Source organism: Aythya ferina (assembly GCF_964211825.1).
Source record: "Aythya ferina genome assembly, chromosome: 19".
NCBI lineage: Eukaryota > Metazoa > Chordata > Aves > Anseriformes > Anatidae > Aythya > Aythya ferina.
In genome coordinates this window covers 12,926,688-12,951,082 of record NC_140309.1, presented here as the reverse complement: position 1 = coordinate 12,951,082, position 24,395 = coordinate 12,926,688, and the positions used below count along the sequence as shown (strand labels likewise).

The window sequence follows — 24,395 nt, the reverse complement described above, 5'->3', positions numbered from 1 at the left end:
TCAAAGAGCACTGAAGATAAAGGCACAGAACTCCAATCATTACTGAAGTAGTTTTCTGCTCAGAAAAAGCACCTGGTGATTTTGTGGATATGTACATTACTCACTTTTAAAAGTAAAATGTGAATATTCTTCCAATTCTGTAAAGAACATTCAAGTTAATGACAAAACTATTAAACATCCTACACGTTACTGTGCTAGAGGCCAGATCATGCACCCTGTTCCTTTATGTAGGGAATCACTGAGGATGCATAATTTGACCCTTACGTCCTCACAACACCCTTGTGAGGTAGATAGGTACCATAACAACTTTTTCAGAATGGGAAAATGAGACAAAAAGAGGTGGATTGACTTGTCTGAGGCTGCACAGCAAGTCTGGAAGCAGAACTTAGGTCATGGCCATAGGTCTCTTCACTGCAACACGCTGCCTTCCCTCCCAACTTCATCTCCAGGGCTGAATAACCAGCATCCATGTACCCCTGGTCCAACAATACACCTAGTCCAACAAAAATCTTTCCATAGACTTTTTCTGCTTCAGAAATGACATGAACAGATGCTACAAAACACTTTTATCATGGGACCTGAATTCCAAAGTACACGAGACAACTTCCGTTGCTATCAGCCAACACAAGCCCTACTATCTGGGCTATACTATATTATTTACAAGGCTTTTGGTCAGAGACTTTCTCATGCCTTGTCTCCACTTCAAAATTCTAGAGTTAATAACGTGCATCAGGGGCTTTCTGAAAACTCCAGGAGCTTTCACCATAGGTATGAAGTCCTATGGTTCACAAGTCATTTACAAGCTGTCACTAACAAAGTACTGTTTGGCACATGAAACCACATCTACCTGGGGCCAAGAGATGGAAAGTCTCCTGGCCCTGCCAGGGCCACAGTGCAAGAAACACAAAGGCAACCTTAATTCATCATTGCCCAAGATATCATCAGAATCATGACCAGCATGGAATTATGTTATTTCAACTCTCTAAAAGGTTGTCTAAATGCAGTGAGATTTGGGAGTGAAAAGAAGGTGATGGAAAACATGGTTGGATGTTGACTTCGAAAGATTTTATCCCATGGCTAAGGCCAGACTAAAATATAACAAACCTTACACTAGATAAGTGACAACAGGTATTTCTCTGTACAGATGCTGACTTTTGGATATAGCTGCTAATGAATTGTCAGCCCTTGTCTGGGTGCAGTGTTCAATCACAATGATTTAAAAGTGCATACCAATGATAAAATAGTTCAAACCATCTGATATAACAGCTTGCCCTCTCTTTATTTAAAGTTAAATGAATTCTAAATCTTGATGGTAATTGGAGGTACAATAGATCACTTGATCATACTTGTGATCCAGACACATGATCCTTAGGGTTGTGAAATTAAACAGCACATTTGGTGCCACCATGATTGGAATGAGTTGGTTCATGCCTGATCTGATGTTTGATTCCCAGAAGGTAGCAGACACCTAACACTGGATCTGAAGTGGTGACAAGACTTTATATAGGGTTTCAGGCAACAACAGAATAGGATCAAGAGTCCATTCCTTGTACAAAACATGAATTCTTCATTGCTCACTGGTTAGTTGTGCTGTTTGCCCAGGTTGGAAATGTATCCAGATCAAACATAGGTCTTCCCCATGTGTTGATGGCCAGTGTGACACAGAAGACTCCAATGATGTTCATCACTATTCCGGATCTAACCTGTGAGGACAGAAGTCCAAGCCAACAATAACCAAACACCAGCACAGCAAAATATGGAAAGACACTAAACACAAAGAAGAAACACAGTCAAATTAAAGCACAGAAATAGCCACTGCACCCACTACCCGATGTTCTTGCTTAGGTAGAAATACCAGGGAATACACCGTGAAAAGGTAAACAGTTTGCTACACAACAAATCTAGGAGCTGTAAGGGATTCAAAAAGAAGTTGCTCTTATTAAAGACCAGCTTCTGTGTCCTTCAAGTATCCAGTTAGAAAACTGATAATATTTGGGTGTTTGGCACAGAATTTGGTACTGTGCGGTCTGGCAGGCAATCAAAGGACCAGAGTCTAGGGCAACAGATTGTTACCTTCTGCTTTCAGCTCCAGTGGAAATAAGCCTTTAGCTATACTCACCAAAGTCCCAGAAGACACTGGGAAGCACTGGCTGCATTTTAACCCCTTGGTGTTTAAGAGATTTTGACTTGTCAGTTTTTAATTTCAATTGGACTGGGCTGTATGTCTGCCAAAGCCTATGAGAAAGGTAATGTTGCTGCATAGATGCAAATCTTTATTACAATACTAATACCACATAAGAGAAGGATGTAAAGTGCTAGCTACTGCCCATATGAGCTTTATGATACTTTGGAAGTGTTAGGCTAAGAAAATTAAACTCTCATCATATTTCAGAAAAAATGCAATGGAGAATTTCAGATAAGAGACCAGACAATTACCATCTTACCATATCCAAAACACGGATGTGGCCATAGGAAAACACTATTGCATTTGGAGGTGTTGCAACAGGTAGCATGAAGGCAAAGGAAGCACTGAGAGTACCAGGCAGCATAACATACAAAGGATGGATCTTGACAGATGCAGCCTGCAGTGTAATGAAGAGAACTATTATACCAGAAGTGTTACCGAAAAAAAAAAAAAAAAGGCAAATAAAATTTTCCAGACCTTTGAGACACACAGGCTCAGCTCATTCCTTGGTATTACATGACCAGAGTGATTTTCAAGCATTTTATTCTGGAATCCACATGTGCTTAAAGATAACTTTGGTCTCAATCCCTGTCCCACAGTACTGAAAACAATGCTTGATTTTTTCTTGTTGTTTGTTTTGCTCTATGGTATAATTTGGAGTTCTGGTCAAATTTATCCAATGATCTTTTCTTTGACCTCAGACCACATTTTTGGAGTGCTTGTCAGGGTAACATAGAGATGGAACTATAATTACAAGACATGTGGAGTAACATTCTCAGACATTACATGAACTTTGTGGGACTCAGAACTGAAGTGACAAATAGGTCAGCACCTTTACTGAGATAAATTGATATTTGCCCCACGCACAAAAAAGGACATTAGTGTATTAGAACGAGTCCAAAGGAGGGTCATGAAGATGATCAAAGGGAGGGAGCACCTCTCCTATGAAGAGAGGCTGAGGGAATTGGAGTTGTTCAGCCTGGAGAAGAGGAGGCTCCAGGTAGACCTTATAGTGGCCTTCTAGTACCCAAAAGAGGCCTACAAGAAAGCTGGGGAGGAACTCTTTGTCAGGGACTGTAGTGATAGAACAAGGAGTAATGATTTTAAACTAAAAACTCACTGTCCATTATGGTATACTGTCAAATGGATTGCTTCATTACTGGGTTTCAGATAAACATTAGAGCAACATTCAAGACAGTAAATATGATATTGTTTTGCCACTAGAGACTAACAGTTTACCCCTAATCTCCCAGGTGATAGAACAGCAGAATGGAAGTAATCTTACCATGGATGAAAAGACAGGTAGGAAGAGGGTGGCTGTGGCGACATTACTGGTGCATTCAGTGAAGACAGCTATAATAAGCGAAAGTACTGTTGCAATGGCCCAGGGTGGAATAGATCCTAATGGAGTCATTTGATGACCCAGCCAAGCCGAGAGCCCAGAGTTCTGACAAGAAAAATGTTCTTTGATGAGGCTTAGAACCCCTAGCTCCTGAACAGAAAACTCATGTTATGTGTAATGTTCTTAACATAATGCTAAATGATTCCTGAATTATATAATTACCACCCACAGAAGTACAGAGTTCTGTCATAAACACTAAAGGGATTTTCTTGCCAACTACACTAATACTCAGCCCCACTTTCCTGATTTTCCTGGAACACAAATACTTGTTCACACTTTGGTTACAAAATTAAATTTTCTGCTAAACAGAAACAATTATTGCTGAGACTACAGCGAATACTTAATCACTCACAAGATTCCTAGCATGTGTTCCTAGTGTTTCTGAAGATAATAATGCTGTATGAGTGCTATATTATATGAACACAGACAGCAATGGATTCAGACAGATTACAAAGCCTTCATGGCTTCTAATGCCCCAGAGCTTTAATAATGTATGCATGTATGATGAATGTAGATGAATGTAACAGTCCAGAGCTTTAATTTACCCCATGTCTTAAAAACTGCCTAGCCACAATACTTAGATCTGAATATGATCTTCCTCAAAGAATGTCATTGTTGATATCTAAGGTTTTGATCTAGATACGTCTTAGTAGCGATGAAGTACAAAGCATGGCTTCACTCAAAATTTGTTCTTGTTTTGGGAATTCAGCCACCTTTACTATGAATTTATGAGCATAGCATTAAACCATGGGCTTATGGAGTGCAGTATATTGCCTGGCAACAGCCACTGACAAGAGACTGAAGAAACCCCACTGTATACAGTTTTGGAAAATATCTACTCACAATGATTTTCTACCTAACCAGTTCAGAAATGGTTTGGTTTAAATCTGATGTTATTTATCCTTTAAACAAACCTCAAATGGTTCTGGAAATCTTACAAGTGTTATTTATACTTCTATTTTTTCTAACCAGGGATGACAACACAAATAAGAAAGACTGTTCTTCTGGTCTGTCCAGTCAGTGAAGATCCCCAACGAAGATGCCCTTTCAGGGCTCAGATAAATTAGAGAAACTTGGCCAATGTACACAAGTTCCTGAAAAAGAAGCACAAATATTCACCTTTCCTCCCATTTTTTGCTAATTTGGATCTACCTCCATATCTGAACATCTCTACTGGGTTTGGCTTTGGGTGCATGCCCAGTAATACATGACAAGATAACAAACCAGGGAAGTCCACCTTTGAGTCAGAGAAAAACAGATGTCAGAACATACTGCACTTGCATCTGCCAAAGCAAAACCTCCTCCCAGCAGCAGCACAATGCTCCAGGGCATCTTCCTCTGAACCACATTCCAATCCAGCAGCGGGGCTGGTAAAAATGGCTTTTTTATATCTAAAGTGAGAAATCAAAAGCAAAATACGTTTCAGCAGAGTGAAGACATTTTGTCTCTGGTTCTATAAGATACTAGGGAAAGGTTCATCAGGCAGAGGTATATTACTGAGAAACCTACAAAAGTTAGGGCAAGGGTAACATATATGAACAGTGAGCATGCTCCAGTCCTGCCCAAGAAGTAAGGGAGGTGAGCTACCCTGAAGAACTGCATGCAAATCCAGTGCATGTTTCTGCCATGTTAGCTGGAGCTGGGTGACTTTCACAATGTTACAATGCCCCTTTTAAATACCTTCTTCAGTCTGTTCAGGGTCAGACATGCTTGAATTCCAGCCTATGAATTTGGGTTTGGTAGCAGGAAGGATGAACAATAGCAGGGCAATAAACACAGCAGGAGCAGAATCAGTGATATACCTGAAGAAGAAAAGAGAGATTATAAAATAAAACATCTTTCTTCTAGAATATGGCTGCCTTCCAGCATTGCAACCACTATTCCTTGCCATTCTGTTTGGGGTTTATACATTAGCAAAATACATCGTTAGTTCATGACTGAGGTGTTTCAGATCTACCACAGCACAAACACAGTAATAAATGAAAACAGCTATAATACACACTAATAATCAAAATCATGATGAAATCAGATGAAATCAGATGAAAATGGCTCCTGGGGACAGGGTTCCTTCTTTGTGGGCAAGCCAAGATTCAAAGATCCTATTCTAATGACTTGCGAGAAAATGGCCTGAATGATTTTCCCATCACACATTTTATATTCTTAATTTGCCACATATAGTATGCGAAGAAGCTATTGAAAGCAAAGAATCAATTTCCCAGTGGTTTCTACATATGCTATTGTTTAGAGATAATACCAAACACCACCACTGATTGGAACTCATACAAACAGAATGCTAATGTGTGCTTGAAAGTGACAGAGACCAGCACTGCAGAATTTCCTTTTCCTTTAGGAGGTTCAGCCTGCTCCATATCCCACTCTCCAGCCTTCACTGCAGTACGAACTGTCAAGTGATACATCAATTGGTAGTCTTATGTGTGTGAGAGAGGATCCAGCCCAGCAAACATGAATTCAGATACAGTTGGAATCAATCAAAACAGTATCTAAGAGTAGGAGAATTTGATTCAAAACAGGGAGGGTACAGGGTGAAAAAAAAAAAAAAAAAAAAAAACAGAACTTACTTTTCTCCGTCTGGGAAGAGCCTGTTGGCCCAGCCTTTTACAAAGCCTGGGTGTCTGGAAAACCACAAGAGAACCAGCAAAACAAACATGATGAGGACATTGAATTCAGCATAAGAGATAGGGCCTAATTTCTTCATTTCTGCCTTCAGCACATTGTATGCAGCTTTTTCTTTAGCAGTTCTCTCTGTCCCACAGCCCCAGCTTTTTTTAAAGCTTTAAGAAAAAGGAAGAAGAAAACATTGTAAGTATTAACACATTAGAATGATTTAACATGCTTGCCACTCTGAAGCTGTTCCTTCTGGGGACAGACACAGACTAAAGAAGAGGCCAGAAACAAAGAAGTGACAACAGTGTTGAAGTGTTTCATATGGACATGTCAGTTCTCACAGAAGAATGGGGTGTAAGAATGGATACGTCTCTGTCCAGTTTGGAGCAACCTAGTATAAAAAACTCATTTTTGAATCAAGGGCAGCGAACCATAGACTAGCTTTTCTAGGACCTAAATTCTCAGATTTTAAATTGAAAAAGGCAGTTGTGCCTGAACATTAAGATTGCCTAGCACTTTTGGCTTAGTGTGAATCTCCCCAAACATAAAGGTTTCCAAATCTTAAAAGCTGCTGTGAAATTGAACTGCTCTCTTTTATAGCATGATCAACTTGTCTGTGCATTCATTTTATCCAGAAACTTTTCAGTGATCTGCATTAGCTAAATGGTTTACACAATATCACATAGTTAAATACATACTTGAGTCCCATGAAGGAGCACTGTAGCCAAAGCCAAGCTAGTACCAACATCAGAATCATGTTTGGGAATGCAAACCCAAACCAGGAAGCAAAATTCACAACATCATTATTGTTGGGATATAACCTGAAAAAACAAATGCTTTCTGTATTAATGCCAAAACATTTAGTACTCTACCCTCCCTTTAATATACCTTAGTGCTAATTAGACATCTAAATCCAAGACAACCATGACAAGTAATCATAGACAACATCCACAGCTTAACTGAAGTTAATAGGAAAGCAGCCCCGGGTTTCAGAGGAGAACTGAAACAATCCTCTTAATTTTCCCTGCATTTTACTCTAAAGAAGACAGGAGCAGATGTTGGTATTTTAGGTCTCAGTGAGACAAGCACTGCTGAAAGGTCTCCCGCATGTTCTGGGTATCTTTCACTTCCAACATGTCTGCTCATTTATGCCATGACAGAATGTTTTTTCCTCCTCCCCATTAATAACTATAATAGGAGAGAAAGCATTGTCTTCTTCTGAAATTAATAGCTGCACTTCTGCCCACTTTAACAGAAGACTAAGTTGCTACTTAGAATCACAGAATCACAGAATCACAGAATTTCTAGGTTGGAAGAGACCTCAAGATCATCGAGTCCAACCTCTGACCTAATGCTAACAATCCCCACTAAACCATATCCCTAAGCTCTACATCTAAACGTCTTTTGAAGACTTCCAGGGATGGTGACTCCACGACCTCCCTGGGCAGCCTGTTCCAATGCCTAACAACCCTTTCAGTAAAGAAGTTCCTCCTAACATCTACCCTAAAACTCCTCTGGTGCAACTTAAGCCCATTCCCCCTCGTCCTGTCACCAGGCACGTGGGAGAACAGACCAACCCGCACCTCGCTACAGCCTCCCTTGAGGTACCTATAGAGAGCGATAAGGTCACCCCTGAGCCTCCTCTTCTCCAGGCTGAACAAGCCCAGCTCCCTCAGCCGCTCCTCGTAGGACTTGTTCTCCAGGCCCCTCACCAGCTTCGTCGCCCTTCTCTGCACCCGCTCAAGCACCTCGATGTCCTTCTTGTAGCGAGGGGCCCAAAACTGAACACAGTACTCAAGGTGCAGCCTCACCAGAGCTGAGTACAGGGGGACGATCACCTCCCTAGCCCTGCTGGTCACACTGTTCCTGATACAAGCCAGGATTCCGTTGGCCTTCTTGGCCACCTGAGCACATTGCTGGCTCATATTCAGCTGACTATCAACCATCACTCCCAGGTCCTCCTCTGCCTGGCAGCTCTCCAACCATTCCTCTCCCAGCCTGTAGCTCTGCTTGGGGTTATTGCGCCCCAAGTGCAGGACCCGGCACTTGGCCTTGTTGAACTTCATGCAGTTGACCTCAGCCCATCAGTGCAGCCTATCCAGATCCTCCTGCAGAGCTTTCCTACCCTCAAGCAGATCGACACACGCACCTAACTTGGTGTCATCTGCGAACTTACTGAGGGTGCACTCGATGCCCTCGTCCAGATCATCGATGAAGATATTAAAGAGGACTGGCCCCAGCACCGAGCCCTGGGGGACGCCACTAGTGACTGGCCTCCAACTGGACTTGACTCCATTCACCACGACTCTTTGGGCCTGGCTATCCAGCCAGTTTCTAACCCAACGAAGCGAGCACCAGTCCAAGCCAAGAGCAGCCAGTTTCTTGAGGAGAATGCTGTGGGAGACGGTGTCAAAAGCCTTGCTGAAGTCAAGGTAGACCACATCCACAGCCTTTCCCTCATCCACCCAGCATGTCACTTTGTCATAGAAGGAGATCAGGTTTGTCAAGCAGGATCTGCCTTTCATAAACCCATGCTGACTCGGCCTGATCGCCTGCTTGCCCTGCAAGTGCTGCATGATGACTCTCAGGAGGATCTGCTCCATGAGCTTCCCTGGCACTGAGGTCAAACTGACAGGCCTGTAGTTTCCCGGGTCTGCCCTCTGGCCCTTCTTGTAGATGGGCGTCACATTTGCTAGCCGCCAGTCAACTGGGACCTCCCCCGATCGCCAGGACTGCTGAAAAATGATGGACAGTGGCTTGGCCAGCTCCTCTGCCAGTTCTCTCAGTACCCTTGGGTGGATCCCATCTGGCCCCATCGACTTGTGCACATCCAAGTGCCGTAGCAGGTCACCAACCAGTTCTTCATGGATAGTGAGGGCCACATCCTGCTCCCCATCGCCTTCCACCAGCTCAGGGTACTGAGTATCCAGAGAACAACCGGTATTGCCGCTAAAGACTGAGGCAAAGAAGGCATTGAGCACCTCCGCCTTTTCCTCATCTCGTGTAACTAAATTTCCCCCCGCATCCAGTAAAGGATGGAGATTCTCCTTAGTCCTCCTTTTTGTGTTGATGCTGAAGCAAAAGTTTTAAGAACAGCCGCTTTTTGTTCTTCCCTGCATCTACCAATAATGACTGCAGGACAAATAGCAAAAGCAAATTTCCAGGTGGTTGTTACAATCAACAGATAATGAGAAGACTTAATACTACGTTCTTTTCAAGCTCTTCACTGCAGTTGCCCTAATCATATGCTGCATTTTAATTGAAAAAGTGGAGGCAGAAGAACCACTATCTCATATCTCAAAATTTTCTCAGGAGGCTTATAATACCAGCACATAGCTGCCTAAAAAAGGGCGGAGCAGAAAAATGATACCCTTCACTTCATATACATTTCTCACTTTCAGTTCATCAGCTGCTTATTGCTTAGAGTTTGCAACTGAAACTGTCAACTATGACTTTAGTCTGTTGGTCACAGAAACAGTAAAGTAGCAAAAGTAAAGAAACAGCAAGAATGACTTACTGGTTCATCTGGCCTTTCAATACCATGTTTGGACCTGTTCCAGTGAGTGTTGCAGTTCCTCCAATGCTGGCAGCATAGCATACACAAAGTGTCATTCCCTTACATATACGTTTCTTCATTTTCTTTTCCTCAGAAGATCTGGGGTCATCAGGGACTTGTCCATTGCTTATGACTAGACACAAAGAACATGACTTGCTCAGGTACAGTTAGGGAGGCAGAAAGTTCAGGACCAGGTCTGCAGGCTCAGTGCTTCCAGTTTTCGTATGCCTCACGCCTCATTTTAATTGAAAAACAAAACAACAAACGAAACAACAAACAACACACAGATATGTTCCTACATATTTCAGACTTAAGTTCATAAGGGGTTGAGAAGAGACGTTGACAATTTGGCTCCACATGACCCTAGGACGCTGTTTTCTATCTTGGTGCCACAGCTTCTCAAAAGCAATTCCCTACCTCACAGAGGGACTTACCGTCACCCAGATATTGTAGTCACTGGAACCCTTTCAACATCCCAGTAAGAACTCAACAAGCTTTAACAGCTGTGAATACGGGTGAAAAAAGTCCACCCCAAACAAAATTCTAGCCTGACACAACTGTTAATGTTATATATTACATCAGTTTACATCAAGTGTGAAATTTTGCTGCTGTGTTCATTATTCTCTGAGGTTAACAATCTAATCATGAAGTCTGGCTGGACTAATTTTGTGAGACAATGTATTTATAACAATTACAACCAATTCAACAATACCAAAGGGTATTCTTCACATACATTTGTCACTTTTCTTGCATGTTAGGGATAAATTAGCAAAGCCAATCAGTTCCTTCTAGGAGAACAGAAATCCATCAAAATTATTTTCTCTAGTCTTATTGCAGAAGTTCATTTTTGAGACTCAAGAATCAACATTAAAAACAACATTTGTAAACATGAAATATTATCTTAATACAACTGTTCGGATGTTAAAAATGAGCAAACTCACAGAGCACTGTGTGACTAAGTAGCATTCTCTTGGGCTTGCAAGTCTTACATAAACATAGTGCCTGAGCTTTGCACAATAATAGCATATTGTCCCATCACTAGTGAGGTAAGAAATTAAACAACCAAAAAGCAGAGAGCACTGTTGTATCTAATTTATGTTTCTGAAGTCCAGACAAATATGCCAGTTGTGAGTTAATATCTTAACAGGGCAATGACTGACACATGTGAACTACCTTCTACACTGGGTCTTCCACAGACATATAAGCTAGAAAATGGACATGGTGTGTCCCAGGCAGAAAGCTCATTCTTGCACAGAGTCACACAGGGAATTGTGGCAGATCAACATGCTAATTCAGTGAAATCGAATCTCCAAGAAAATCCCCAAGAAAATCCTTCCTCCTCTGAAAGAGAAAGGCACTACAGATTTGATATTTAATAGCATTTCATAATATAGCTCTCTGTACCAGTGCAATGGAACAGCCAGATCAGAGGAACGGAATATGTGTGCAAGTGTGTCAAGTGAAACCTACATCAGAAACACAGAAGTGATAGAAGAACCTTGTTGAGTCAAGCACCAGGCTAAGAATACACTAAAGTGTTCCAAAGAGTAGCTTGTCTACCAGGAGTCAAATGATGCCAGCTCTTTTCCAGTATTTCTCATTTTTCTCCCTATCTCCACATTCAATATGGTCAACAAATGGGTATTTATTACCCCACAACCAAAACAGATTGAGTTTGCACAATTTTTTTCAAACATTCCTACATGTCTTAGACGCTGAATAACACTGATAATTACAAGATCTAGAAAGTGTGATGCTGGTGTGGGTGGAAGATATTTCCCAGAAGATACAGTTTTTACTTCCCTGAGCAGGCCATTAGTTCCAGGGAAACCACAAGTGGATAAGCCCAGCTTGAAGGAAAGAACATACCAATCTGCATGGGATCTAGCACTAAGCATAACAAAATGACAGCCACCAAAATTAGTAAACATTTTGGAAAACCTGAATGTCATACATTTAGAAGCTTTTAGTCATGTGAACATCCTTTTTCCTTGAAAAAGGTCCTTCTTGGACAGAGAGCTCCGAGTGTAACAAGTTAACTCATTCCTTAGCAGGCCCTTACCCTGCACTGAAGTGGGATCTGATACATTCTTTTCCTGCAGCTCAATCACTGTATTTGTTTGCCCGGTTGCTTGTTCCATCATGGTCACATCATATTCAGTGTTATCCATTTGCTCCAGGACAGCCTGGACAATGGGAACCATCATAGCAGTGGTGGCTGTGTTACTTATCCACATGGACAGGAAAGCAGTGACTATCATAAATCCCAACATGAGGCTGAAAAAGAAATAGGCAGACGAGAAAAGAGGAAAAAACTGAGACTGTTAGGCTCTGTAGTCACTGTAATTTTGAGAGCAGAGTCCAGACAGGGATGTGTGTATCCTCCAATAGTACAAAGCAGGGCTAGATTCCCTCCTAGCTCTGCTACCCTCAGTGAAGGAAACCCAGAAAGGCATTTAGTTCTTTGGTCTGTGCATGATTAAGTCTGAATCATCTTGTCTCCAGTGGCGAGCACCTAGAATTTATCCAGATTAAAAAAAAATAAAACAGTAGTTCTGTAAGAGTGAACCAGAAGTGTTGTTTCCCTGGTTATTGGTATTAGGATTGTAAACTGTGCTTTCAGATCTTGTAAAATTGGCTTTTGCCTGTAGATGCAAAATAATGGGTTCTAGGTGCTCTTCACCACCACTATCTTTGCCTAGACTTACTCTAGCCACAGAACTGGCACCGCTTAAGCATGCCAGAATGAGGGTATGGCTTTTAGATGATGATCATGTCTCCATTCACAGAGATGGTGGTGGGGACCACAGATGGCTTGGGGTCATGATAAAAGGATTTCACATGAACTGTGAATGCCAGCACATACAATAATATGCCATCTGGGTAACAATAGCACAGATGCTCTTGGACTTATAGCTTCACGGCTTTACAGAGATTCTGACTAAAAGAAGAAGCAAGGGTACAATTTATCTCACTTGACTTCAGACATGAACAACCCAGGTACTTTGATTCCACTCAGACACTTACTGCTTTGCAGCTGATGGGCACTTCTTGGGCATGAATCATCTGCCCTATTGTAGATAATGGCTTCTCTCTTTTTGATGACAACAGCCACAGCCTAGCTATTTATATAAGAAGTGAATGCCTGTTTTTGGAAAACTGAATTCCACCTGTAGAGTCTCATCCAAAGATCAAACCATGGACTCAATGTGAAATGTAAGACACTATAGAGTCAGGGGCTGACATGGATATAGAAGTATTTTCAACCCATTCAAGTCATTTAGCAGTCTTGCAGTCACAGGTGTCCTCCCATGAGCCTGTATTTTGGCTAAAGGACGAATAAACCATCCATGCAGACAGGCTTCGCCTCTGGAAACTGTACAAGTACAGAAAAAGAGGTTCTTGGAGATTCCCTTCTCTGCTGACTCTTAAACACCATTCCTAGGTATCTGCTAAATTGACACAGACAAGGAAGAGGTAATGTAATGTTCTTACAGTGCAGGCTTCACCCCAAGAATTAGCAGGACCCTTAGCGCAATCCTTTTGTGAAGATTCCACTGTTCAACAGAAATTGCAACAATCAGCCCTCCAACAAAGAGCATGTTTGTGTCATTTAGATACTGCAAGCAAACCTGTAAGACAGAGAAGATAGGTCAGGGACCCAAATGTAGCCTATTGCTACTAGCTTCACTAGTACATGTTGCCTTCCACCCTCTCAAAGACATTTACTGCACCAGGCTCCATTCCAATACTGACAGAAAGAGTAGTTACAGCCTCAGCTACCTCCAGTTTCTGCAAACCTTTATCCTCTGTTTCCTTCCCAGAAAGCTGTGTAGAGGAAAAGGATCTGGGGGTGGTGATTGATGCTTGCCTGAATGTGAACCAGCAGTGTGCCCAGGTGGCCAAGAAGGCCAACGGCATCCTGGGTTGTATCAAGAATAGTGTAGCCAGCAGGACCAGCGAGGTGATCATTCCCCTGTTCTCAGCTCTGGTGAGGCCACACCTTGAGCACTGTGTTCATCTTTGGGCCCCGCCCAAATTAGGAGATTAGGAGAATCTCCACATTAGGAGACATTTCTTCTCAGAAGGAGTAGTTACGCATTGGATCACATTTCCAGGGAGGTGGTGGAGTCACTGTCTCTGGAAGCATTTAAGGAAAGGTTGTATGTGACGCTTAGGGACATGATTTAGTGGGCAATACTGGTAGAAGGGGGATCATTGGGCCAGATGATCTTGGAGGTTTTTTCCAACCTTAATGATTCTATGACTTTAAGTGCTTAACTAGAAATAGCAGTTTCGTAAAAGACTGGTAGGGACTATGTAGATACCAGAGATGCTAGACTACAAAACAGGTTTACCAGCACCTTTAACACCCACACCCATCCTTACCAGCTGGCTGGCCAGTAGCAAATCTAAATACAGTCTCTCTGCCTTGGGCTAAAGCACTGCCCTTCCGCTAGCACAAACAGTCAATTATCCTTTCGCAGAATGAGCTTTGGAGGGGACACAGTGTACTTGCTGGCATTACGCTGTCTACCATGTCAGAGGAAGTTTGTTTCATGCATTTCAAAATCTCCCAGAGGATATGTCAGCAATGCTCTCTAATGGGATAGATTATGAACACATAAGCTGCTGGTACTAGTGTGATGTTCTCCAGCAGGATCCAAGCCCACAGAAGGACATTTCCCTCTATCATCCCCAGTCCCCTTCTCCCCCTTTTCCCCCCGTAACATCTTGGGCAAATATGTATTGATTTCAGCATTTTCCCATACCAGAACCCAACTCCCTGCTTAACATGTTCAAAAACAGCATAACTGTCTTTGAGCACTTTCCTATCAGACTTGTTTGGTACATATCAATGGGGGATCAGAGCAATGGATTTCCCTTTATCAGATATGGATTGAGCAGGAACTATTCCTTACTGATTTAGAGCTCTGAACTCCAAGCAGAGGGAAAAATACCACTGGCATGAGGGAAGTAACAGCCAGTGGGATAACTTCAGTGCACCAGTACACAGCCATGATGATGATGATATATGCACATTTGGCCTCCTGCAACACAATGGAAGATGTATTTAAGAAAAAACAAAACAAAACAAAACAAAACCAAAACAAAACCAAAACAAACAAACAAAAAAACAACAATCCTATTCTTACAGGTAAGAAAAACATTGCCGTCTCTTATAAGGGGACCAAACATTCCATTGTCTCTAGCCTAACAAGTTATGCAGAAAAAGGTAGGAGGGACATGAGGCATGAGGATTTAAATTTGTACATTTTAAGTCTTGCTCAGAAGTCACTTGCATAAAAAGTTCTTTTTGACTATAGTGGTTTTTATAATGCATCCACATAAATGTTGGGCATGAAAAACAAACAAACAAAAAAACACCTTCTACAGCTAGGTACATAGTTTGCAGTGTGCAATTACCTCTTGGCAGTTGAGGTAAGCAGATTTCACATCCAGGAGCCAAGAATTTTTAATAGTGCTGGGAGAACTGGGCATTTCTATTTTTAGTTAGCTATTTTTAAATGTATGGCTGAATTTCCTAGTGTGGATGAGTACATTTTCTGAGATTCACATTTATTTGAGCTGTGCCTAGTAACATGCCCGAGCCAAGAAACTATATCACTGAACAATTTAAAAGTTCTTAGGTAACTCTCTTACAATTTTTTTTTTTTTTTTTTTTTTGGGGGGGGGGTAGGGGTAGTGGTAGGAGTGGCTAAGGACATATGAGGTTTTAACTTGCTTTCCCAAATCATACTGTTCTTATCTAATAAGGGGATTCCCTAGCTTAGAAATGTTGTAATGTTTTTTTTATACAGTTGGTCAGGTATTTCTGTAATCTGGCTTTCCTTGGTTTGTACTTTCAAAATTGTTAGGAGGAGTTAGCATTCATTAGTCTACAGTAAACAGCATTGTAAAGCTTGAGTCAAAGTGTTCTGTTCAGGATTTGCTCATATTTAGAGTATGTGTTTATAGGATCTGATTCTAATGCACAAATGGGACTTTATTGCAAAAATAAACGAGGTTGCAGTGACATTTTAAAATTGCTGTAAGGTTATATTTATAAATATTATAAATAGGGGTGTGCTTTCCTTTTTTTTTGTGCTTTTTTTTTTTTTTTTTTTTTAAAAAAAGGAAAGAACAGCTTAGGAACCAGAGAACAGTCTTTGCAGGCAATCTGATTTTTTATTTTTTTTTTCAGCTTGAGAGGAGATTAATTACAGCACAAGTTTTGAGAGAAATGGTTTTTTATCAGAGACTAGAAGCTATCAGACAGATCCTATTTAAGTCTCTTTCCTTAATAAATACAAAGTGAGCTCATAATACCATTTAAGCTGTACAACAGTAACTAAGTGCTAGAACTAACTGTGGTTAATTTGTTGCCAATATGAAAGACATGTAAACAACTGTAAGAGAACATTACTTTGAATAAAGCTCACAATACCGAAGAAACTGGTTTTGTACAGTGGACAGTAAATAATTTACATGAAGTTCAAAAATACAGCCATACTTATAAATTAACTCCTACACTTGCAGCCAATTCAAGCAACTGAAGATTTGGAATTAAATAAATATCTGTATCTACATCTATATATGTCTGTGATTTATGGGAATGGTCACAAAATGTTTCTTTGGTCTCTGGATAGTCCACAGCAAAAACAATGACCTGTCTTCTCACTGACAGCTGGAAAAGCAGTCAATGATGGGAATGTTACTCTCGCATTGTGAAATATTGTACTTTTCCCAGATAAGACTTATGACACAATATTCCTACAATTACTGGAAAACTGAAAAGGAACTCCTTTTTGGGGGGAAATTATCTTTCCTAGTATTGATCTTAGTAGTGCCTAGCAGCCAGAAATTCTTTTCCGTAAAGCACGGGCATTCAATTGAATGGCAAACCTGATACTGCTTAGACAGGTAAACCAGAAGTGCTGGCAATTTTGCTTATAAATGTGCATGATGTTTTTCTATATTTTAAAATACACTGAGCAATACAGGTGACTCCAAAGAAAGACTTCTTTTAGCCCTGGAATAGACTCTATAGCTCTAGTAGGCTAGAATACTGTAAAGAGAGGTTTCACATTTTGCCAAGAATGCTACAAGGTATTAAAGACAAAAGTCTTCAGTGGGTTATTCCAATTTTATGCTAGTGTAACTGCTCTGAAATCAAAGGAGTAGTGCCAACCCCATTACTGGAGTAAGATGGATGTGAACTTCAGTATATTGCATGTGAAACGATCTTATGATCACCGCACATGGTGCATGGCTTCTCACTGCACCATAGGATGAAGAATGACACTCACCAGCACTACTTAGAGTATCTCAGAGCTTCAGCAGCAGAACTAGAAAACCCAGAAGTCCTGTATTTCAGTCCACTGCCAGTCATTTCTTGACAACCTGGGATACAATTCTACTTGTCCTGACCAGCTACTTATCTTTGGGCCAAAAAGAATTGCATCTAATTTGCAAGATGGGTTGGGTCTGTGGAAGCCCCAGGTCCTGGCCCTGGCACATCCCTTTGGATGAATGGATGGGCACTGGGCTCCCATCTCAGGGCTTCTACAGTGAAGATTACTTGGGAGCAGAAGCTGTAAAACATGTCCCTGAGACCTAGGGGCGGAGGACTGAGGTCCTTTCTGAGCTGCATTGAAATTCCTCTGGGGCAGGGTGGCATGAAGAAGACGTTTCAGCATACTGTCAGGGAGTAAAGTGCCCCGGTGGGCATCAGCCACTGCTCGCTCTGGTGGCGAGACGAAGCGTCGAGGGTAGACCTGGTGGGCAGCGCTGCACCGGTTGCCGGGTGCTGGGCCCCACACGAGCAGGGCAAGCAGGCTGGGCGCCCAGCACTCCTGGGCAGCGGCGGTGCGGCTGGCTGGGACGGGGCTCGGGGCAGCCCGGCCCGGACCTGGGGGCAGGGGGAGCGGGCTCCGTCGAGCAGCAGGGCCCGGACCCGGGGAACCGCGCTCCCTGCGTGAGCCCCGCGGGCACTTACCCGTGTGGGCACAGTGACCGGCAGTGGCAGCAGCAGCAGCGGTGTGAAGAAGAGGATGGCGAAGGACCGGTACCTCAGCAGGGGCCGCAGGCACGTCGGGGCCATCTTCTGCGGGGAGACACGGTCAGGGCGCGAGCAGGAGCGGCGCCCGCCGCCGCCGCCTTAAGTACGGGGCGGCGAGGCCGCGGCGGGAGGGACGTGGCGGGGGGCGACGCGACCCGCCCGCGCCCTGGCGGGGACACCGGGCCCGCCCGCGCCCTGCCGGGAGCCGCCTCCGCCCTGCCTGGGCCGGGCTAGCGGTGCAGCCACGGATCCGGGGCGAGCGAGCCGGCGGAGAGCTGCCGGGCTGGCGCCAGCTCAGCACCCCTGGCCAGCGCCCGCCCTGCCGACCCGGGGGCGGCGCGGCCGTGCGGCGACCCTGGCACCCCCGGGCCGGCCGGCAGCAGCCCTGGAGGATGCGGGAGCAGGTGCCCGCGTCCCCGACCGACAGACACGCGGGAGATCTCGGCTCGATCTACAACAAGGGGGCTCGCTCCACCATATGGGCTTCGGTCCATAACAAGGGGCCTTTCCCCTTCCCTTGTTCCTCACGTCCATCTATCTCTGCACTGCCTCTTGCAGTGCACTGTGTGAACAAGGAGAGATACTCGATGGCCGCGTATCACGTTTCCCTCCCGAGCCGGGAAAAAGTTTTCTCCGCGTTCATAGTGCTCACAGTGCTTGCCAGTGACCACGGATTCTCTTAACACACATTAACTGTGGAACCAAAATGCTGACCCAGGCTTCTCTCAGGTGCTCTGGCTGGTGGTTCTGATGGCAAAGGAGGATCATCTCTCACTCATTTACACATCAGGGAAGGATGGAGCTCCCTTGGGGAACTGGAGAGTTAAACCTGCAGGAGGGTCTCCCCAAGACAAAGGTCTGTGAAGGCTTGCATGCATGGCTGTGTTTCACTGCCTGTTATTTGGTGAGGGACTGCGTGTCTATGATCCAAGTTAAAAATAACACAAACCAGTTAATTTGAAAGGTTATTTTCAATATGCATCATTTCAGTGGTCTGCAGTATAGCCACAGAATCAGAAGCGAGGGCACTTCTGAAAGGGTTGCAAGCACTGTTGACATGGCAGAAGAAAAAGACAGAAGTGAAGGATGGAGAGACTGGAAACCAGACTGAAGACAAAGAATTTGTTGATTTTTAAGCTCTGCTTCTGTGATGTCAACAGCCACCTGAAACTGAAGACAGCAAAGACCGCATCTTGACAGTTTGATCCTGCAGACTTACCAGGCAGTGAGCACAGAAATAAAGAATTCCAGATTCCACAGAAAGTAATGAGGGAGCTCTGAGTAGAACTTGCACTGTTTGTCCTATGTGGACCAGAGGATCTTGAGTGATAGAAGTTCAAAACAAAACACTCCAATGTTACTGTTCTGTTTGTAAAAGCAATGAATGTCTACTAAGGAAAACAGTAGCCAACCGGATCTGTACAGATTCCAAATCTTCAAACCTTTAGCAGCAATCCCTCTGGGTAATTTACCAACACAGAGGAAACTTCACACCATCACAGAGCCTAGCAGAAAGTGGGGAATCAGCCAAAACTTGCATTCCTGTGGCCAGTATCCAATGAAAAAATGCTTCCTAGTCAACAAAGAAAAAGCACTACAAGCACTTAATTAAGAAAATGCAAAGAGTTAACTCCAGAGGATTTGTACTGTGGTTCACTTTGTCTGACAGACCAGTGCAATATGATTTGCTATCTTTTGCTATTCATATAGCAACTGTCAAGCAGAGGGAGTGCTTTTGGGAGGAGAAAGGGACTGAAACATGGTGTTCCCTTGAGTTTCTAGAAATAAGTGATCTGGGTCAGGGATGGGAAGACAGTGCAGGCTTCCCAAGGGAGTAGAGTGCAGAAAGGAATGAGGAAAGGGGAAAACCAGGGAGGTGTCAAGACCAGCAAGTACCTGACCTTTAGAGAAAAAGACCCACTTTCCACCTATTCCAGTGGAGCTGCTGGTCAGCACCAGTAGAATAAGAAATGGAGATCCAGGAGGAACAACACTCAGTACCAATTTGAAAGAGGACATGTCTAAAGCTCTTTTAAATCTGAGTGTGTCTTTATCTGATACCCCAGGCCCTAAAGAAGGCAGCTGTAAACTTTTCAGGAATCAAGGCCAGCAGTGGTAAACTGAGTTCAGAAACCTAAATACAAGGCTGATCTCTCCCAGCAATATACTAAAGCAAAAGAAAAATGATAAGTATGACCATACAAATGAAAGCAAACAACTTATTTATTTTCTAAGTGGGCTCCTTTTCTAGAGGATTGCTTTAGCAAGAGAGCAAGTTGACTTGTGTATTTGCATGTGTGTGAAAAACGCCTGCGCTGACTCTGCTGAGAAGAAATTCAGCATATCAAGTTGAATATGAGACAGCAGTGTAGCAGTGTGCCCTGGCAGCCAGGAGGACCAACCATATCCTGAGGAACATCAAGCACAGCATTGCTAGTTGGTCGAGGGAAGCGATTGTCCTGCTCTGCGTTGCTGCAACCTCTCCTCGAGTACTGTGTGCAGTTCTGGTCACCATGGTATAAAAAGGATGTGAAACTATTGGAAAGTGTCCAGAGAAGGGCTACAAAGATGGTGAAGGACCTAGAGGGGAAGATGTACAAGGAGCGGCTGAGGTCATTTGGCCTGTTCAGCCTAGAAAAGAGGAGGCTGAGGGGAGACCTCATCACGGTCTACAGCTTCCTCACAAGGTGGAGTAGAGGGACAGGCACTTATCTATTCTCTTTAGTGACTAGTGATAGGACCCGAGGGAATGGTGTCAAGCTGTGACAGGGAGGTTCATGCTGGATATCAGAAAGAGGTTCTTCACTGAGAGGGTTGTTGCACACTGGAACTAGCTCCCCAGGGATGTAGTCATGGCACCAAGACTGTTGGAGTTTAAGAAGCATTTGGACTGTGCTCTTAGTCACATGGTCTGAATTTTTGTGTAGACCTGTGTGGTGCCAGGAGTTGGACTCGATCTTTGTGGGTCCCTTCCAACTCGGGAAGTTCTGTAATTCTATAATTCTATGAAATCAAATTAGTACCAACTACAGTCCCTTTGGAAGTCTGCTAAGAATTCAGCTAAAATCAAGCACAGCAGCCTGCTGTGGCAGAGTAACAAGCACTTCACTGATCTGAACCTGTAACACTGAAAGGTAAATTCTGACTTCATTCCTCCTCACAAGACATTAGACAAGACATCTTTCCACTGCACATTTCATATTTAAGATACCTCCATCACTATTTTATAATCCATTGAAGGTTTAAATGTGTCAATTCATGCTCTACTCTAAGCTGGGGGGGGGGAGCAAAAAATTGGATGAATCCAGATGTTAGAACTACACATTCACATGTCATCACAAATGGTAAAAACATGGACAAGATGAAGAATATTGAGTGAGAACAAGAGAGAAGATACCTATGTTCAGATGAGGAAAAGCTTTGCAATGCATCACCAGGATGAAGGAAGGGGAGAGCATGATTGGATGAAAAGTGTGAGGAGAGCAGTTTACAATACAGACCAAGGCTGGGCTCTGATTTGAAAGAGATCAGCATACACCAACAGAGAGAAGTACAGAGGTCCAAGTTTGATTTGGCAAGTCTTCCAGCTGTTCTCTCTCTCCCTCAGTCTGTGCTCACAACTCAGATACATTTGGCTCTGGCTGGATCAGAGTGCGCTACAGGAATGGCAGTTCTTTCATGTAATTTGCTTCCTCAGTGTTCCAAGCATTGGCTGCTTGCTTTACAGAACAAGTTGACAGTGAGGCAAAGGAAGCTGCAAAGAGACCATCATGCTTAAAAAACCTCCAGCAGGAGGAGTTACAGGTGGTTCAGAAAAGAGCAATCAACACCACCATCTTCCCCCTTTCCCCCCACTCTTCCCCCCCCAAACCTACCAATCCACTCTCCCCTTGCAGCCTGAAATGCAGTTCACGCTAATTAAGCACTAACTGCAGCCTTCAAGAAAAAAAAAAATACTTTACATTTCTCAATACTGCTCTAATTTCTACTGTGTTCAGAGTAGTATACGTGATATGTATGGTTTCACAGTCTTGAACTATTGCTTTAAAGGCAGTAGGTAAAATTAGATTTTTGTTGCAGACACAGTCTAGAAAGTGGAGATTCTAGTAGACTTTGGGCTAAGTTTTGCTCCCCAAACATTGAATAATAATGTTGCTCTTGTTTTTCTTGGTAGTAAGTTTCAAATCAGTTTACAAAGGAACTCAAATCTTTATATTACAAAGGGACTTAGGCATGGGTGGTGACAAGAAGCGGAACCAGTAGTTGAATAAGGTCTCTTGTATCTTAAACCCTTTCCATGGTTACCAGACATACTGCTCCCATTTACTGCTATGTGCACTGTTTTTTACCCTGATAACCATGGGTATTTTAAAGCATATCAAGAACCAAGGGCATGATGTATTAACAGAGCCAAGCCCATCTAATGGCTCACAGCCACTGACCTGCCCTGACTCTCTTACTGTTTCTTAGCCACTGGCACTAGGACTCATTGGAGTCTTCCCCCAACTGATTGATCTGGCAGAAAACCAAGTCAACAAAGAAAGCAGAACATTTTCTGCTGAGTTAGTGAGCTGAATAGATTCAATGAAGTGTTCAGTGACCTCCAGAGCCAGCGCAAGGAACTGGGCCAGTTATGGCTGAGGTGGGAAGAGGAATAGCAGAGCCAGTAACAGGTGGCTCTTTTCAAGACAGCGAGTTCATAGATGAGCTTAGCAGCATTGTCAACAACAAACAGAACCTTTTGATCTTCCATTTTTTACTATAGATACCAGAATAAATGTATTTTTCATACTATGTGAGTCATTGTAAAGAGTTCCACTGAGAAGTGGGACACAGCTGGAGACTTGTTAACAATCACTGACCTGCATTGTTTGGGTTAGTAGAAAGAGACTAGGAGTCAAGTCCTCTTGGGAGGTAAGAATTCCAGGATCTAGAAGTCTAAGCAGGAAAAAAAAAAAAAAAAAAAAAAAAAAAAAAAAAAAAAAGAAAATTAAGATTCCAGTATAGCTTAATTTGTTCCCAATAAGCCACTTTCTGATTTTTTCTTATCACTACAAGCCAATTATCCCCATTACTCTTGTTATTGCTAGATATGAATGGTTTGTGGCAAAGAGGCTTTGCAGGTTGCAGTTTATTCATTGAATTTCAGAAAAACGTACTGCCTTCCTCTAATTCAAATGCTGTCCAAGCACAAAAGTATGGTTTGCCTGTTTAAAAGCAGCCCATTTGACTTAGATAACTGTTATTCCTCTCAAAACAAAACAAGAACTCTTGTCAATTTCTTTTTAAAATTATTTCAATGCTGCAGGCTCCGTGCAACACCCAGAGGTACAAGAGTTTAACAAAATTATATTAAATGAGGAATGTAAGACCTCTGATACTTGACACTGAGAAACACAAATGAAAACAACTGACACTGAGGCATTTTAGGACTTAGCAGAAAAAGAACAGTCTTCTACCCAGGCTTTTGAAAAATCACATTTAAAAAACCAACCAGTTCAGAACTTACCTTTGTGTGATGCTTGCCTTAAAAAGACGTCTAGAAGAGATCTTGTACAATAATATTAAGCCCTGCAAGGTTTACACAGGATTTAAATAGAAAGAGTTATTACCAGCATTCAGAAAACATCACGGTCTCATTATTTTCTGTTTTTCCTTCAGTCAGTACTTTCACAGCTACTGCCAGTCCACTGTGTTGCTTTAGGAATATCTTTCAACTAAGTTCCCAGTGGAGCATCTGATATTTTTCCAAGAAAAGCTTTTCAGGCTCTGAACGAGCAGTCCTTTCAGTACAATCCCTGTGCCCAACAACTTTCTACATAAAAGCCCTCATTATGAATTTTGAGTCAGCGGAGTTTTCTCAGTCAGCATGTGTTGCTGATCAGGCTTTCTTGAACTAGAATAGGTATTTCCTGTATAGTTTGCATGAAACCCTAAAGCACATTAAAATATGATGCAGGCTAATGACTACAAAAGAAAATCAAAATAAAATAACAATAAAAAGCTTGATTTGGAATTTGCAACTCTGTAACCTTTCCCTTAGCTGCCATCTCATTAACATATTTGTTCAAAAGCCTTTTCTCTGCTTCATTACATAATTTGTGTTACAAAAATCTAGATAAACACTCATTATTCCCAGGTCTAGATAATGACTTAATGGGCTTCCTCCTCCTCCTCTTCCTCCTCTCCCCCCCTCCCCGAAACAGGGGGACAGAGGAACAGAAGGTGTTTTTATTGGTGGGAAATTAACCACACCAAGGACATCCGTTGCATATGGCATTACAACACATTATGCAATTACTAATGAATGATCCTTCCCAATATCCCTGCATAATAGACAAGTTAAATATTATTGTCCCATTTTACAGACTAAGAATGTCAGTTCATATTTTCTGCATCTCCTGTACCTGCAGTTCCACACCTGGCAAGATGTATGACATCAGAGAAGAGCTCCTCACATTGCACTGCTATAAGGGATCAGTTGTAGTAACAGGTATAAGAAACGCTAGGCCTTCATCAGAAAAACCTGAAGATGTGGGTACTGGCAGTAGAATAAAGATATGTT

General features: G+C 42.7%; 1 protein-coding gene across 7 annotated transcripts; it reads right to left on the bottom strand.

Moving 5' to 3' along the window:
* Positions 1-1,481: 1,481 nt before the first annotated feature.
* SLC13A5 (solute carrier family 13 member 5) lies at positions 1,482-24,362 on the bottom strand. 7 transcript variants are annotated; one of them, XM_084493513.1, is made up of 15 exons: positions 24,238-24,361; positions 23,340-23,401; positions 22,693-22,768; positions 17,768-17,875; positions 14,691-14,819; positions 13,264-13,400; positions 11,831-12,045; positions 9,730-9,901; positions 6,911-7,033; positions 6,167-6,379; positions 5,268-5,389; positions 4,860-4,978; positions 3,471-3,632; positions 2,445-2,582; positions 1,482-1,703 (listed from the first exon to the last, which is right to left on the bottom strand). In XM_084493513.1, the coding sequence occupies exons 1-15, from the start codon at positions 24,268-24,270 to the stop codon at positions 1,575-1,577; spliced, it is 1,938 nt and encodes a 645-aa protein (XP_084349639.1). In that variant the 5' UTR covers positions 24,271-24,361; the 3' UTR covers positions 1,482-1,574. The 7 variants fall into 7 exon arrangements, with proteins under 7 accessions (XP_084349639.1, XP_084349642.1, XP_084349641.1 ...); XM_084493516.1 differs by having other exon boundaries at positions 24,252-24,321; XM_084493515.1 differs by lacking the exon at positions 24,238-24,361 and adding an exon at positions 23,499-23,825.
* Between the last annotated feature and the right edge of the window lie 33 nt (positions 24,363-24,395).

What these genes read in the sequence shown, in the direction of transcription:
- SLC13A5 (XM_084493513.1), bottom strand. Translation starts at nt 24,270, where the DNA reads ATGTCATACATCTTGCCAGGTGTGGAACTGCAG. An exon ending in GAGTTCAGAGCTCTAAATCA is followed by an intron (nt 13,401 to 14,690) that starts GTAAGGAATAGT and finishes TCTGTCTTACAG; the next exon opens with GTTTGCTTGCAGTATCTAAA. An exon ending in CTTTGGCAGATGCAAGTGCA is followed by an intron (nt 3,633 to 4,859) that starts GTATGTTCTGAC and finishes TTTTCTTGTCAG; the next exon opens with AACTCTGGGCTCTCGGCTTG.